The 18,121-nt window shown below is 41.8% G+C and overlaps 1 protein-coding gene across 8 annotated transcripts in view; it reads left to right on the top strand.

The window, feature by feature from the left end:
- The window catches only part of FHOD3 (formin homology 2 domain containing 3), a 468,838-nt gene that overhangs the window by 351,283 nt on the left and 99,434 nt on the right, over positions 1–18,121 (top strand). For all 8 annotated transcript variants that reach the window (XM_060613641.3, XM_060613642.3, XM_060613644.3 and 5 more), the window contains one exon: positions 1,467–1,574. In XM_060613641.3, the coding sequence (XP_060469624.2) occupies positions 1,467–1,574 (108 nt within the window). The remainder of the gene's footprint in view (positions 1–1,466; positions 1,575–18,121) is intronic.

The following is an 18,121-nucleotide window of genomic DNA, read 5'->3' on the forward strand; positions in this document are numbered from 1 at the left end:
TAAAAATGTTTTATTTATCATTATAATGATATAATTTATGAGGGAAAATGGAAAATATCTCTCTCTAGTCCACTTTGTAAAATAGCCTGTTTCTGATTTTTTTCTACACATAGCTTTTGACCTTTGTGAATATTTTTGTACAGTTGAAATCAAACTATAAATATTATATTCTGATGTTTTATTTCAGCCTGTATATAAACATTTTCTATACTATCATTTACAGAATTGGCCATCATTTTTACTCATTGCATAATATTCCGCGGATTATGGATCACACGTTTTAACCATTCTTGTGTTGTTACCTGGTTGGGTAATTTCCAGGTTTTTTTCGCCATGGGCTCAATAATGCTCCTGTATTGCCATGAATGACATATTCAGTATACAGATAACCATAAGGTTATGCTAGCTTTCCAAAAGGAGGCTTACTCTGTCAAAGGATATCCACATTTGAAGTTAAGGTGCTTCCCAGAATGCTTAGTGCTGTTTTCTGTTGATGGGAGTTTGAACTGGATTCATTGTGTGCAGGAAGGTCTTTGTGCACTTATCGCATAGTGACCCATAGGGTCTCATGCACCCAAGTGTCCCCAACCAGTTTAGGAGAAGCAGTCAGCCCTGACTCGCAGCTGAGTGGGTTGAGAGGCAGATCATTGGGTGTCATCTGTAACTAATCATGAGTGTCTGCCCCCCCAACCCCCGCCACAAGGGCTTCAGGTGACAATTTGTTTTCTGGGAACACACTGAGTGATAATAAGCTGAGGGACAGCTATTCTGAAAACCAGAAAGAAAACTCTAGAACTTTACTCATCCGGAAACTTGTCAGAGATGACTGGGAAATGATAAAGGCTCATTTAGACCCGGTGGCTGTACTTTGGGTTCAAAAGCAGCATTGGATGAAAGTGTGAACACACGTACCTCTAGCCAGCAGGCCAGTCCAGCAGGTCTGAGGACATTTTCTCCTTGGTCACTGGGCAGGTGACGAGATTACGTTTAATGAATGACACTGATTTGGAAATACCTAAAACAGACTTTTTAATAAGATGTTTGTTTAACTAGTCATTTGGTATTTTCTACAGATCTTTGGTGGATTTAACATTAATTGTACCGCCATGAGAGGCAAGAAGAATCTTCATAGATTCAAATGAACATAATTGGGATTCTTTATGTTAGCAAAGAATTTTAACGTACATTGGACAAACAAGGAAATATGAAGGTTTTATTTAAACCCCTTGTCGTAAATCTCTCTGCCCAATGGTTTTGGCCTTTGGGAAACCTCTCTCATGAGAAATAAAATGAAGCAGTTAGTAACTCTCTTGAAATGAGAAAAAGCACTAATGGTGTTAGCATTTCTAAGCCTGTTTTTCTTGCAAAAATGAAGATAGTTTGCTAAGTGTTATTCAGTTACTGACTTGTACTCATTTCTCTCTCCTTCCACCCTGCTCCCTACCTTAAATTTCTGGACTGTTTAGATACAACAGCTTTGGCAACACCTCTTATCACTCAAGACCTTCTGGATCTGCTGTGCCCGCCACCCCCACGTCATCTCTTTCACCTCCGCAGGAGGCCAGGCTGGAAAGGTGAGTTTTATAAGAAGGAAGCCGATGGCTTTACCCTCCGGTGGAAGAAATCAGTTTGATGAAGAATGACTAAAGGAAAAGAAATACAAAGCATAATCCAAAGTATTTTTCTGTACATAATACAGTCCAAAGGCAAGAATATTTTCTTTCACACTATTTACTAAGTAAATATTTTATTAGAAGTGATATTTTTAATGTCTCATCTCCCTATGTTCTTTCCATAGAAAGTATAAAAAATTTTGTTCCCAGTTACTTAAATGTGAAGGGTTTGATCTATGAAAAACTGTTCTAGAATTTGTGTAAGGTCTGCATTTGGTCCTATAAACATCAGTTTTTATCTTTGAATGAACAATTCTATATAAGTCAGGAGGTAGTGGGACTATTAAGGTCTGTACCTTAATGTAATTAATCCAGGACCTACCAGAAGGGAAAAGAATTGCATGGGTCCATGGAAGGAATTTAACTTGGCAAGAGTATTAGACCACTAGAAATTAACTAACTATTACTTCTGGAAGCGAGTGATTGCACAAGGATGTGTTTACAAGGAAAAGGTAAGACCTGTAATTTTAGAACAATTAAAAACAGTTACCCTTATATGGCAAGAGTGCTGAGTTAGGGAAGACTGGCTGGGGTTCCAATTAGTCACTGGGAAGTTATTTAATCCTTGAGGGTAAAATGCCAGTTATGACAACTCTTACCTTAGAGGGTGGTTTTGATGAGCCACTGAAAAGGTACTCATGAAAGCATTATGTGAACCCCACCGTGTGGGTCCAGTGGGAAGTGACAATATGTGATGACAAGATATAACACCCAGCAGCGTGTGATTGATCAGAAATCTAGACATGAGCAATTCAAAATGATCATTTGCCTCAAATCCTGAATTTAAAACAAACTCGACCTGTATTCTATACTCTAATCATCTGTGTATTCTGAAGTGTGTTTTGCTGAACGTGGCTGGTGATTAGAGGTTTGGTTGGGATGTAGAGCAGGCAAGACCTTACAGCCCCAGGAAGAGGGGCTGTCCAATGAACTTTGCCTCCCCACACATGGTGTTAATTTCTAAGATGACACATAGGGTCCACATTGTCAAAATCTCAGGTTTCACAGCCCAGCATGGCCCTAGGCTGGGTGTATCTGGACTTAGTAAGATCTTGTCCGTAAGATAAAAAGTTGATTTCCTTGAAAACACTGTACCCTTCGCCCTAGGGCACCTCTATTTGGGATCAGCTGAAATCACTGTGGTCCCAGAGAGGTCACCATTGAAGAGGGTCCTTATCTAATGGGATGGGATATTGGGGTCCAAGTCAGGAATATTAAAGTTTTACTGATGTTACATCTCACATCTTGTTCCTGCTAGGCTGCCAGCTCCTTGGGAACAAGAACCAGGTCCCCTTCATTGCTGTGTCCCCCTTGGTACCTGGGGCCTGACTATGGCAGAGCCACAGTAAACACTAGTTGCAGGATCAGGTGAATTACCCACTCATTGGTTGGGGAACAGTGTGGAGGTCCCTGAAGTTGACAGGTTATCAGGATGGGAAGTTTATAGGTTTCCAAAGCCCTGGGCTTTAGGGGAGATTCCCCTATGGGTCCCCTTCCCATCCCCTGGAAACCCAGGTCCAGGTTTGAGCTGGAGGGTTAGGGGTATAGGCTCTGGAAAGACTCTTGCCTGTGTCTCCTTCCCTGCTTGATCTGGCTGAGTGTCTCCTGGGGCCTGGGAAGGGGGGGGGGGGGCATTGGGTGGGAGCATTAAAAGAGCCAGGATGGGGCTGGATCCCAGAGAGCCTTGAATGCCCTGGGGAGGAGGTGATGCTTCATCCTGAGACATCAGGGGCTGTTAGAGTTTTGAAGCAGCAGGTGGGGTGCTCTAATCTATCCATGAGTGGAGCCAGTGGGTCGAGGCTACAGAGACAGGGGCTGCTATCTCTGAGTCTGAGAGGGCTGACCATGCCTAAGAAGGGCAGTGGCCATGGGGCTTGAGAGGAGCAGTGAGTTGGGGCAAACTTGGAGGAAGGTGGGAGCAGGGGAAGCAGAATGAGTGAGGGTTCAGGCTTGCTCAAGCATGAGGATGTTAGAAACTAGGAACGGAGACAGAATTTGCTGGAAAAAAAAAAGCAAATCACAGGTGGAGATGTTCAGCCTGGGGCATGCGAGTCATCAGGAGTCTGTATGACACCAGGGACACAGTGAGGGTCCCTGGGGATAGGTGGACTCAGTGGTCCTTGGCTTGAAGAAGTTACTTACATGAAATCCCTCCAGCCAGCCTGCATGCTGAGATCTGGCTACCAGAGAAGCCAGTAATGGAAGCCTTTCTTTTCTCCACCCCCCCCCCCCTTTTTTTTTTTTTTAATGTTTATTTACTTTTGAGAGAGAGAGCATGCACAAGCGGGGAAGGGGCAAAGAAAGACAGACAGAATCCGAAACGGCCTCCAGGCTCTGAGCTGTCAGCACAAAGCCGGACACGGGGCTCGAACTCACAAAGCATGAGATCATGACCTGAGATGAAGTCAGATGCTTAACCGACTGAGGCACCCAGGCACCCCGATGGTAGCCTTTCCTTTCCAATTCCCTCTTACAGCATACTCTGCTACAGAAAGTTCTCTACCTGAACCATCTGTTGTATCCACTAGCAAAGAAACTTCAGAGTTACTTGCTTTACATTCGCATGTTTTTTTCCCAATTATCACCATTTATGGCTTCACTAAACCATGTGACCAATCATTTGAAACATCAGATACGCAGTTCCATTATTAAGACCAGCAAGTCCTCCAGCCTGGCCACCCCACCACGTTTTACTCTGGCCTCACTGGCTTATATTTATGATATAAAAAAAAGAAAAAGAAGGAGGGGTCCCAACTCCAACTTATATTCGTATACATCACCCAAATGTACAATGTAAGTTGTATTTATTATAATATGTGGTTTTACACAGTTTAATTTTTTTCATTTTTGACAACTGAATTATTTGTATGTCACTTATCTATTTTCACATTTACAACAGTTTTCTGCCCTACTAAGGTGTGTGATTGTTTTTACTGAAGTATATACTTCAGTAATTTGTAAGATTGTTGAGATGTTTTATATACCTATAATTCTTGAAACCAAAAAGAAAAACTCAGGAAAGGCATTAAAGTATTATGAACAATAGTTGCATTCTTGTAGTGAGAACCCACATTTTATTTTTCTTTTTTTAAAGCTTGATGCTATTTTTTTTTAAGTTTATTTATTTATTTTGAGAGAGGGGGAGAGAGAGAATCCCAAGCAGGCTCCACATTGTCAGCACAGAGCCTGATGTGGGGCTCGAACCTATGGAACCATGAGATCGTGACCTGAGCCAAAACCAAAAGTAGGACGCTTAACCGACTGAGCCACCCAGGTGTCCCGAGAACCCACGTTTTCTGTTAACACACTCCTGAAAAATTAGATGCATGTCAGGGTGCCGTGCAGTACTGGAAAGATCTAGAACTCTTTCCCCTTGGTTTGGAAATAAGACTCACTTCCCTTAAGTCCTAGGAAAATCAGGCCAACTAAAACACCCCTTCAAGCAGGTCAGCCCACTTTGGAAATCCAACTAGCCATCATTGTGAGTTTAGTGTTTTCCATATTTTTCCCAAGCATGCTAGTATGTTGGATGTTAATCAAATTTAGAATGATAAATTGACCTAGAAAGGAAGAACTGAAGAAACAATATACAAAATTAAGTCAAGTCAAGGGTATTAAAATGAATCCATCCCCACATCTCCTATTATGACTTCGTTTATAGGGCTGTCGTTCAGAAACAATGTAACATTAATTTTCATGAAATTGGAAGTTGAGCTGTGCCAAAACAAAAGAAAATAAGAAATCCAGAACTATTTGCAAAGGCCCTCTGGGATACAAGATGCCACTGTTTAATGAAAGCAGACTTTCTAATTGTTTCAATTTTGAAACTGTGCTTTTTGAGTGGAAACATTCTCAATATTTTTAAAAGAAGAATTATAGGAATATTTGAACCATTCATGTTGAATATTCAAATGAAACAAAGAAGCAAACAATAATTACACCACAGCAAATGAGTCTGGGAAACTGGGAAGGGCAGAGCCCATTCTCTTTCCATCCCTGCAGTGACATCTCCATCTTGTGGGCCTTTTCAGAAATGGCGCCAGATGCTCGTTCGGTGTGGTGACCGCAATTACTGAGCAATGACCGTGAGGGGATCAGACACAAGTCAAGTGCCTGGGGCTGAAGGTGCTTTGAGGCCATCAGTCTTGGTGTTGAGTCTGGGGAGTGCGCTGATAATGAGGCCCAGCTTGTACCATGAAAGGGGGTATTAGCAGGTGAACACAGTGAGTGCTCTGTGTGGAAAAGCACACTGGAAGAACCCCAGATCCAGATTTTAGGGACCAGGAAGGACGTCACTCATTGAGCTGAAACCCGAAGGATCAGTGTGTGCCTTAAGTATTGATTCTGTTCTGTCTTCCACTTACAACAGTACTGCTGGTTGTAAATGACACTGCTGTAAATGACAATACCCTGCCTGTTCTACAGGTTAATATCAAGAGTCTTCAGAAAAGTTTGATGGCGTGCCTGGGTGGCTCAGTTGGTTGAGCGTCCAACTTCGGCTCAGGCCATGATCTCACAGTGTGTGAGTTCGAGCCCCACATCGGACTCTCTGCTGAAAGCAGATCCTCTGTTCCCCTTTCTCTCTGCCCCTCCCCAACTTGTGAGCGCGCACATACTCTCCCTCAAAATAAACATTATTTTTTTTTAAATTTTTAAAAATTTAAAAATAAAAAGTGAAAAAAGGTGGGGGGGGGGGGTTGCCTGGGTGGCTTAGTCTAAGGCTGGGTGTCCAACTTCAGCTCAGGTTGTGATCTCGTGGCTCGTGAGTTCGAGCCCCGGGCTGAGCTCTGTGCTGACAGCTTAGAGCCTGGAGCCTGCTTTAGATTCTGCGTGTGTCTCTCTCTCTGCCCTTCCCCCACTCATGTTCTGTGTCTATCTCTCAAAAATAAATAAACATTCAAAAAAAATCTTTAAAAAAAATTGAAAAAGAAGAAACGCTTGGGAATTGTTTGCCCTGTTTCGTGGCCCCAGCAGAGAGAGTCTCCCTACTTCGTGGAAGACAGTAAACCCACATATGAGCAGTGGCACCTCTGTTGGGAGTGATAACGGATAGTAAGGATGGGTAAAGGATGCAGCTTTGCATTTTATTTTTATATGGGCTTTGCATATAGGTGCATAAGGTGAAGGGCTGTACAATGAAAGTGAAGCTCCCTCCCCAGAAGCGACGACTCCTAGCGATTTCTTACGTGTACGTCCAGAGACATTTATGTTCACGTAAGCGTAGACATGTTTCATCTATCTTTACACACATGGTAATACCCTGCACAAAACTATTGTGCGTTCTGCTTTTTTGCTTAAAACCTGCATCTGGGTTCTTCCCCCCTGCAGTACTTAGTTGTTGTGTTGTTTTTAATGTGTGCATCATACTTTTTTCTCTGGATGCTACTTCATATACCCAATTCTGTATTGATGGGCCCCAGTGTTTTGCTGTGACCAACGATACTGCAGCATAATTCTTTGTCCATGTGTCACTTTGCACACGTGTGGTTGTCCATAGGATAAGTTCCTAGAAATAGATTTAGTAAGTCAATTGTTTACGCATTTTAAATTTTGATTGATTTTTATCAAATTGCTTTTCATGAGGATTGTACGAGTTTTGATTGTGAGCCATGCTGAGTGAGAGAGCTCGTTGCCCACCCCCATGCAGAAGGACCATTCACAGTCTCAACCATTGCCCACCTGGTGGTGAAGAGTTCTCTGGTATTAAAATTTAAATGTGCACTTCCCTTATTATGAATATGGTTGAGCATGTTTTCCTATGTCCACAAGCATTTAATATTTCCTTTTCTGTGAAATTTTGGCTCATGGCCATTGAGTTCTTTTTCTTACTGAAGTGTAGAGGTTATTTATAAACTCTGATAAGAGTAGCAGTTATTTCCCTCAATCATTAGTTTTTTATTTCATTTCTGGTGCTTTTGCCAGGCAGACAAATTTAAGTTTTATGAGTTAAATTTATTTATCTTTTTGTCTTCTGGTTTTGTGTTCCTCGTGAGGACACCTTTTCTCCCCTGCATGCTTCCAGAATTTCAAGCTGCAGTTTTCACATTGAAATATTTTATCAAGCTGGAAGTTATTTTGGCATATAGTGTGAGGCAGAGATCCACCTTAAATGTTTTCACTTGTTTGCAGACCATTTATCGAATGAACAATCATGTCCCTACCGATTTGTCATGTACCTACAGGAATCCAGATTCACGTATGTGTCTGTGTTCAAACTGTTCCCTTAGGAGTGTGTCCCACCCCCTGGCTTCTGTGAGGCTGTCAGGAGCTCTCCTTCCTCCCAATTCTTGTCTTTATCATGCAGTCAGCAGTCTTTAAAGTAGGACTTTGTCCCGTGCTACCTTGAAACAGTCCTGTTGTTTTTGTCTTCTGCTATTGTGCAGTTGTTTATGGTGATGGACAGTGCCAGAATAGAGGATGGGCGATATCTGGGGAAGCTGGGACCCAGCAGCTAGGACTGGGAGGAGGGGGGCCTGCTCTGCTGAGCTGTGACTTCTGTCTGCCAAATCAAGCTTCCCCTTGTGGGCTCTCCCTTCTTATGACCCCCCTCAACACCTGTCTCTGCCACTGGGGCGGTAACTCCTCCCTCAGAATGAAGATGTCCGTTTCCATGCATTTCCTGCCTGTTTTCAGTTACTTCAGGTTTTGTATATATTACCTGCCTGGCAGGCCTTTTGACTATCGCCCTGAGTATAACTTGCTGGTAGCTGTGTCTTCCTCATCCTAATCTCCTCCTCTGTGTGGGTTGTCTGTTGTGCATGGATCTGTGTGCTTGTGTCCTCTTGTCCTAGTCAGCTTTGGCTTTTATCATCTCTTGCCTTCGCTCATATCTACGTGTGCCTCGAGGTTTTACTTGTTTGGATTTAAAACCATTGATTTTTCCAAATAGATGATTCATATGTTTTTCTGGGTCTCAAATACTTGCTGGCTGTGTTCCATCACTTGACCTACACCGTACTTCCTACAAAATTGTGTTGTGGAGTCAAGGGCACCATCGTGCAATGGAGCTCTAGTTAATTTTCTTTTTTAATTTTCAATTTAAATTGGTCGAAGTCGGTTAAAAAAGACACCTCAGACATCACTGAGAAAATCCTGAAGAGCATATAAAATAAGATCAAAGGCATGTTCTTTTTATGTGATCAGAATTAATGGCACCCAGTCTACAACCGGTGACAGGAAATAAAGGTACCAATGTGGACTGAGTCCCTGCCATTCACAGAAGCTGTGTTCTCCTTTTACCTTGCCTGCTCCTTCCCACTTGCCTGCTGCTAGTTCCTGATACCAGTCTTGTTATAGACAATGAGTTCCTGTAAGGCACAATGTGGTTCTGATTAATTGATTGTGATTGCATCCAAAGTGGAGGAGGGGAGATGCGCTGGTCCGTTGACAGAGTGAGTATACGGTAGGTCTGGCTCCCCGATGGCATCTATCTGCTGTGACTGTGGGTGTGTGGGGACCTGGGTTCTACATCAGCCCTCTGTCCTGCGGGAGGACTCTGAGTCCTCAACAGACTCAAGGGACTCTTTCTCCCACGTGTGTTTTGGAGCTGACTCCTTACCATTCCTACCATAGATTTAGTTCAAGATCTATGTCATGCCCAGACTATCTATTGAGTGATATAGGTCTTTCTGAAATGTAGATCTGAGCGGATGACATTTCCCACTTAGAAACCTTGAATGACTCCTCTGCCAACCAGTGAAGCCCAACTTGACTAACATCACCAAGAAGATCTCTCACATTTGGGTCCTGCAGGCACCTTCCAGCTTTATCAACCGTCACGTCCCCCAGCCTCATTGTACTTTAACCCCATGGAGATGCCACTATGAACATACCAGACTCTCCTGGGGACTCTTCCTTCCGATTTGCTCTGTTCTTTGGCCAACCTCTTCTTTATTCATCCACTTGACTCCTTCTCGTCCTCTAAGAGCCACATAGATGACATCTGTCCTATAAAACTCCTCTGACTTCCTCAGACAGGATGAATTGTAACATCTTTGTGGGTTCATATGCTTCAGCTCTCAGCCCTTTGATGTATTTGTCCTTTTGTTCCTAAAATGGGGTTCATCAATCTACAGTGGTCCGTGGTAGTAGGTTTGGGTCCCCCAAAGCCATGGGATCAAGATGGTTAACTTTCCTGGATTGGATATTTTATTCAAAGATATGGGGGGAAATCTTTAAGACAAGCAGGACTGTGCCCTGTAGGATCTGTGTTCACATGACTCGTAAAAGCGAGTTTTTTCTTTCTGCAAGGAGACACTCTATGCTGTTCTCCTGTTCATTCTCCTGTAGGGGGCATCTTTACTGCTTTGTCGCTGCTGTTGGGCAGCAGCCACTTCCGTGTCTCCCACATGAGATTGTCCAGCCTCCTGTTCACCACCCTGCCCCAAACCTCTTTGTCACATAAGCAGGCGAGCACATGCATGACCAGTTTGAATCTCCCAGAATCCTGTTTTCTTCCTTTGGAAAGTGGGATTAGAATACATTTTTTTTAATTACATAATTCTCTCATCCTTGTTTATATAAAAGGTAAACATAGCAACCTTAAGCTTATCTATTGTAATTCCACTGGGAAGTGAGAATAGTGCGAGTCACAGAGTTAGGTGAGACCTAGAACAAGGAAGTGCAAAGGTCACTCATCAAACAATGCAGATGGAACACCTCCACCCACAGAGCTGTAGACACAGTTATTCCATGCTGCAAGCAGAACCCCTGGGCCAACACCCTCGTGTGCGCCCTGTGGGTCAGCCCCTGATGGCTGGGTTTCTGGTTTCACACTAGCGTTGTTCAAAGATTACAGAGTGAAAAGGGGTAGGAACAAGGGAGAGATTCCTCATTCAGAAAATGTACTCCTGGGTCCCTTCTCCCATTTCTCCCACTCGTTTCTACACAGCCCAGCCAGGAATGAGTAAGTCTTAGTATTATGGTGGGAGAGGCTGAGTTTCTTCCTGGGTTGATTTGAGAGAGAGAGAGTGAGTGACTGAGCATGTGTGTGTGTAGACAGCTAGATATTTAGATGGAATCCCCACCCTTTCACACTCTGTTCTTCTGCTGTGCCAGTGTAAAACCAAAATATCCAGCGACAGCTGGAAACCTAGCCTCTGGGGCTGTACACACTCATACACACATATAATGACTCCTATGTTTCATTTGGTAAATATTTATTGGGTGCTCACCATGTGCCACCTATGCTGCCATGAGAATCTGACATTGATTTAATTAGACCCGCCCCTGGCTTCACCTGGCTTACACTGTACTGGCAGAAACAGAAGATAAGCAAATCATCAGCAAATGGAGAGTTTCCGCTGCGGTAAATTTCGTGAAGAAAATTAAATTTCATAGAAGTAGAGAGACCATCAAAGTCGAGAGCCTAGCATAGGTGTTCTATCCTCATGAGGGACACCTCTAATAAGAGGTCTGGGAAACTGAGTCACCAATGTAAGACATACTGCAACTTATCCCTAGGTTTGCCAGCTCTCGTGATGAGATGAGCAAGCCCACTTAGATGAGGGAGATTAAAAAAAAAAAATTGAGTGAGTCCATATTTTTCTTTAAAACATGATCCCGAGCTGGAAGACTATGTTTGGAAGAGATTTGGTGTTTAGAGAAGGGGTGGGCATGCACAGGAGGTGTGGGTTGGCCTGGACAGGAGAGGAAGAGAGAAGCTGGGAAGGATGAACCTTGGTCTGGGCCTGCAAGGCCAGGAAGCCATGACCCAGGAGGTGCTGGTGGCAGTCCGTGATTTGGAAGCTGCCCGAAGAATAGTTTAATCATGAAGCCACGTTGTGGTGGCCCGGGAACTTGTGACAGGAGGATTGACCTCCTCGCTGGAGGACTCGCTTGGTCTTAGACAGGAGGGTGGAAAGTAAGAACAAACTGGCAAGAACTGCTTGTGAGCCTGGGGTCAAGGCCTGCAGAAGGGGTCAGGGGACAGGTCGAAGCATGATGCCAGCTATGCCTAGGGGAATGGCACGTGCCCTGCACGTGAGTGAGTGCAGTCACGTGAGACTGCATGTGGGGCCAGTGTCCACAGCACACAATGTGAGCCGTGCTCTTGCCTCCCATGGCTGGGAACCTCAGAGCTGCGCTGAAGCAGTGTGTGACAGTTGGGAGGAGAGAGAGCAGAAGGAAGCCTTAAACCCATGTCTCCCTCTTTGACGGCAGATGTCTCCATGATTGTAGCCACGATGATGGAGAAAAGTTGCCTGGTTCTTAGGGCTGCCTCTGGGGCTTGCTCATTTTATCCTTGAGAGCTGGGATGTAGCCCTGAAGGGTGAAAGAAGATTCTGACATTTCCTCATTCCAGGGCAAGCAAATACTGCTTGGCACAACCCAGAGTTACCTCTTCTCCTGTGATCTTTAGATCGAGTGACCCCCGATTTTCACAGCTAGGTTGTAAGGACAACCTCATGGTTTTGCACCAATGAATTGCCCTTTTAGTACCATTCTTTGACCTCTGTATCTTATGTGAAATTAACTGCTTGTGAATTAAGTGATAATTTCAAATATCGGATAATTTGTGAACTTAGTGTGACTTTTGTTACTATTTCACCAGAGATCATTTTTTAAATAAAAAGTGTTGAAGATTTGCTTCTTTCACAAATTAGACTTTTACTTAACTCAAACTTACCAAAGGAGCATGTGTGTTTACACAGCTTTTGCAGTATAATTGACATAAAAAAGTTGAGCAGAAGTTTTGACATATGTATATGCAAATGAAGCCATTATCACAATCAAGATAATGCAAATATCCATCACCCCAAACATTTTCTCATGCCCTTCTGTGCAAGGCAGCCCTTCCTCATCCTAGGCAACCACTGGTCTGCTTTCTGTCGTCATAGATTAGTTTACACTTTTTAGAGTTTTATATAAATGTAATCATACTATATGTACTCTTGGGGAGGGGTTGACTTCTTTCAAATAACATAAGTGTTTTGAAGTCCATTCATTTTGTTGTATGTTTCAATACTTCATTCCTTTTTATTGCTGACTAGTACTCCACCATACAAATATACCACAGTTTGTTTATCTGTTGATGGACATTTGAGTTGTTTCCAATTTTTGGCTATGAACATTTGCGTACAAGTCTTAGTATGGAAATGTGCTTTCTTTTCTCTTGGATAAATACCTAGAAATGAAATTGCTGAGTCCTATGGTAGGTGCATGTTTACCTTTTTAAGAAATTGCCAAGCTGTCTTCCAGAATGGTCTTACACCAGAGTAATGCTGTCCTCATCAAATGAGATGAAGTGTATTCCTTTCTCTTTTATTTTCTGTAAGACATTGGTTAACACTGGGGCTCTGGCCAACAGGCTTGTTGAAATGCCCACCTCTGCTGTGTCCTCAATGTAACTCTTCTGGCCTCAGTTTCTTCTTCTATAAAGAGGGGAATAGTAGAACTGAGTACAAGAGGTTGTAGGCATTAAAAGAATCATTTCATGTAGGGGTGCCTGGGTGGCTCAGTCGCTCGAGCATCCAACTTTGGCTCAGGTCGTGATCTCACAGCTTATGAGTTCAAGCCTCCCGTCGGGTTCTGTGCTGACAGCTCGGAGCCTGGAGCCTGCTTCGGATTCTGTGTCTCCCTCTCTCTGCCCCTAACCCATTCTCATTCTGTCTCTGTCTCTCTCAAAAATAAATAAGCATTAAAATTTTTTTTAAGGAATCATTTCACGTAAAATAGTACCACACGGAATTGTCTCCATAAGTGGTAACTGTGATTACCAAACACATTTCAGTGAAATGGAATTCTTGTTTCAGACATCTCGGTGAGGGAGGCTTTAACCAGATGGGTTTCTGGGGAAGCCCCTGGAGCCTGGTATGGTCAGGATTAAATATTGCAATTCCTCTCACTCAGAGTAGATCATCCGCTCCATTGCAAAATCTCTCTCTGGCTCCTCTCCACCTGCATTCTTACGTGGCTTCACTCGGCTGCAGCTGCCTCGGCTGTATCGTAGACGACTTCAGCTTTCCAGATGTGTTCCGGGGTGGCGCGCAGCCCTGGTGACTCACCCAGCTGGTAGCCATGGTGGGAACGTTCACGTCGATCCCCCGGCCCATTCTCACCTCTCAGGCTGGGAGCTGCCAGTGTCACATCCCAGATCTGACCCTGATCCTGCAGCTTAGCCTTCCCTTGCATCCAGAGATTTTAGGCTCCCAGCATAAAATGAGATGTGTCATATACCCAGGATGGCCCAGGTGCCGTTCTTTTTTTTTTCAGTTTATTTATTTATTTTGAGAGAGGGAGAGAGTGCGCATGAACTGGGGAGGGGCCGAGGGGGGAGAGAGAGAATCTCAAGCAAGCTCTGCGGTCAGCACAGAGCTTGATGAGGGCCTGGATCTTACAAACCGTGAGGTCATGACCTGAGCAGAAATCCAGAGTCAGACACCTAGCTGACTGAACCACCCAGGTGCTCCAGCCCAGATGCTGTTCTAAGCAAGCTCATACATAAACTCTCACGTTAACCTGATGGTGCTTCATGAGTTTCAAGTATTATTATCACTAATTACAAACAAGTAAACTAGGCTCACCGGGGTTCAGCGATTGGCCATGCTCTGGTTTTCTCTAAACCTTGTTGTGCTCATTCCTTTTTTGCCATAGCTGGTCCTCAGGCCAGCCAAGATTAAACATGACAGCAACTTCCAATCGCTGTAAGGATTGTTCCTGAAAAACTTAATACGAAAGATAAAAATCTGTTAATGATGCCCTTATAAGGAGAATTTACCATACTAACTTGAATTTTGGTGTTTTTTTTTTTTTTTTTTAAAGGTTGATCTGGGATCCCCTTTTGTATGGTTTGAGTGCATTCTGACATTGATATTATGGGTGGAGCCCATTTCCAGAAACAGGACCACAGTTTACATTCTCACATGTTATATTCTCACAGTTTATATTCTCACATGTTGGGCTTCTCCAGAAAACCTAGGGAAATTTATTAATATGATGTTTATAGCCTTTTGTTTCCAGTATGATCAAAGTGACTTCTATTCATTTAGGACAGAAAAGCCCATGGGAGGTCTTTAAATTCTCCCTTCCTGCTATAGGGATCTGTGTTAGTGTGCTCAAGAGAATGGATCTTGAATTGCTCAAGGCATTTTGCTTCATGTCCAGAATAGAGGAACCACTCTGCTTTGCTTTGAGCTAGCTCGCATTTCAGTTCTTAAAGAACTGAGGAACCAAGGAAGGAGACTTCCCGTGTTGTTAAGGCTGCTCATCAGTGCGTTTGCTGTTGCATTCTGGCCAGCAAGTCAATATGAGATCTGTTCTTACGAGGTGGTCCAAGTGGGCAGGGTCAAAATCTGCAGGAGGGAATGACATACCGACCTGACTAAACTGGACACACTACTTAACGTTCTCGAGTTCTAATACTACTTTAATTTTATTCAGGCTCCAATATTCACAATTTCTGTAAGGAAATGATGTTAATGTGCGGTATAGAGAGGCTTCACTTTGACTTCATTAGCACAGCCACTAATGGCCCATTATTAAGTTACGTGTTAAGTCTTTCCTGAGATCAGAGCAAACGTTTAGAAGAAACTAAAGTCAGAAGGATAAGGGGGAATGGCAAGGTCCTTATTCTGCTCTTCACCGAAGCATGAGCACAGACCACCAAGCACGCTCCTGTCTTTTGTTCTGGAAAGAGAACTCAGAAGGTAAAGATGCTAGCACTTGAGGAGACGACCACACAGGGCAGGCTGGGAAGCTGGGCTGGATTCAAATTCCCCACATAGTCCTAAAATAATAACTCTCCTGTGTAGAATACTTTATGTTTTGTTTTCAAATTCTGGAGCTAGACTTAACTTTTGAGGTTCACCTAGCTCGGGGCTTCAAAGATACTTGATGTTAAAAGAGAAGTACTTTTGATTCTTTTTAAAAAAATTTTGCTTAATGTTTATTATTGAGAGACACAGCATGACCATGGGAGGGGCAGAGAGAGTGGGAGAGACAGACTCCAAAGCAAGCTCTAGGCTCTGAGCTGTCAGTGCAGAGCACAACGCAGGGCTTGAACTCACAAACCATGAGATTGTGACCTGAATCAAAGTTGAATGCTTAACCGACTGAGCCACCCAGGCGCCCCAAGAAGTATTTTTGATTCTTGAAGAGCAATAGAATAGCTTCAAAAATATATTCCAGGCTTACAGAAAATTTTAGGTAATGACAGAAAATTATGGAGCTATTGTATATAAAATTGAAGCCCTTGTCCCTTTGATTTATTTTCTTCCCCAGTGATGACCACCTGAAATTGGCTTTGTCATTTCCATATATGTTATTATAATCTTGCTAAATATAAACATACCCCTAAATAGTGTATGGTTTCGCTTGGCATGTATTTAAACTTCATAGAAATGAAAGTATATCGTTCATATTCTTCAGACTGCTTTTCACTGTCAATATATTGTGCTTTTGAGAATCATCCATGTTAGTCCATTTCACTCTATTTTTTCACACGTATAAAGTATTTCTTTGTAAAAATATACCATATTTTTGTTTTCCTGTATAGTTTCTAGTTATTAACCATTAACAGTGCAAAACAGCGTAGCACATGGTATTCTCGTACGTATCTGCCATCTTTAGCATGTAAAAGTTACTCTCTAGTATAAACCTAGAAGTAGAATTGCTGGATTGTAGGATATGCACATCTTCAATTGTACTGAGTGCTTATCCAAAATGATTATATCAACTTAGACCCCCAGAAGGTATAGAAGAGAGTTCTTGTTGTCTGGTTCTGTGCCGATGCTTTGGGTTATCAGGCATTAGTTTTGGTCAATCTGCAATCTGAGACGTTTGAAATAATATTTCACTATGGGTTTAACTTGTATTCTTTTTCCATGATTTCTAGTGAAGATGGGCATCACTTATATATCTGTTGGCCATTTAATTCTCTTCTTCAGCAAAATTCCCATTATCTTTTGCTCATTTTTCCACTGAATGATTTCTTTTTTTCTAATGTGGAGTGGTTCTTTTTGTTATATGTATACTAATCCTTGTGGTTTATATGTGTTATAAGTAGCTCCTAAGTGGTGGCTTCTCTTTATTCTTAACTTCTGTACTCTTTTAAGTGCATACAGATTTTAAATTTTAATATATGTAAATGTATCAAGTTTTTCCTTTTTGATGGCACTTTTTTTGTTTCTGGTATAAAAATTCTTTCCCGAGATAAATATTGCAAAGTTTTTACTTTTTACATTTTCCAATCCCAGAATTTTTCTTTGTGTTTGGTATGTGGAAGGCCTCACTGTATTTTGTTGTATGTGGTTAATAATCCTCTCAGTACCAATTGTTAAATAGTCCATCAGTTCCCCGCTGACTGATCAATTCTAACATTAAGATGCACTTAATGTTCCAGCATTGAGTAATGTTTACCATAGTTTAAAGAAATAAGTTGGCTAACTACCCATTGTCAGGTTAAGAACACTCTCTCCAGTTCTATGCTTGCTAAAGTTTTTTTTTTTTTTTTTTTTTTTTTTTTAAATAACGAATGAGTATTGTATTTAAAGCTTTTTCTTCATCTAGGGAGGTAGTCATGGTTTTTCTCCTATAACCTATTAATGTGGTAAATTACATTCATTGATGTATTCATCTTAAACATCCTTGGATTCATTGGACAAACAGCATGATTTTATTTCAGATTTTGCAGTGGTGTTCATATTTGGAATCAGTATATAAGTTTCTATCCTCATACTGTTCTTGTTTAGTTTTTGTGTCAGACTACTACTAATCACATAAAATGAGCTGGGGAACTTTTATATTCTCTGAAACTTTGTATATGACTACGATGAATTCTTCTTTGATTATTTGGTAGAAATCACCTTTAAAAATATGAGCCTCGTGGGGTTTTTGTTTTTGTTTTGGTGTGTGTAGATATATCTGTAATTAATTGATTCAATTTCTTAAAGGTTAATAGAGCTCTAAAATTTCTATTTCTTCCTCAGTGATTTCAATCATTTTTAGAAAAACATCCATTTCTTCAAAGTTTCCAAATGTATTGTCATAGAAATTTCTCATTTTCTCATAATTATTTTTGTCTCTTGTTCTGTTCGTATTTGTATCTATGTGCCATTCTTGAAAATTGCTTATTAGCAGCTTTTTTCTTAAACAGTTTTGACAGAATGTATTATTATTTTTAAAAATTATAAGCCAGCTTTGGTTTTTTGAATTTTCTCTATATTTTTCTATTTCATTCATGTTTGTTCTTATCTTTATTTATTTTGCCTTATTTGAATTTATTCTGTTGTTGCTTTTCAAACTGTTGAGTTGACCACTCATTATTTTTTACTTCTTTTCTAATACAAACACTTCGGGTGATAAATTTCCTTCTAAATACTACTGTAGAAGTATTCTATAAATCTTGATATATATTGTATTCATTATAGTACCCTTTGGATCATTTCTAATTTTCTGTATTTTTCTTCTTTGGCTTGAACTATTTAGAAGTGTTCACAGTTTTCCAATTA

Source organism: Panthera onca, chromosome D3 (assembly GCF_046562875.1).
Source record: "Panthera onca isolate mPanOnc1 chromosome D3, mPanOnc1 haplotype 2, whole genome shotgun sequence".
Lineage (NCBI taxonomy): Eukaryota > Metazoa > Chordata > Mammalia > Carnivora > Felidae > Panthera > Panthera onca.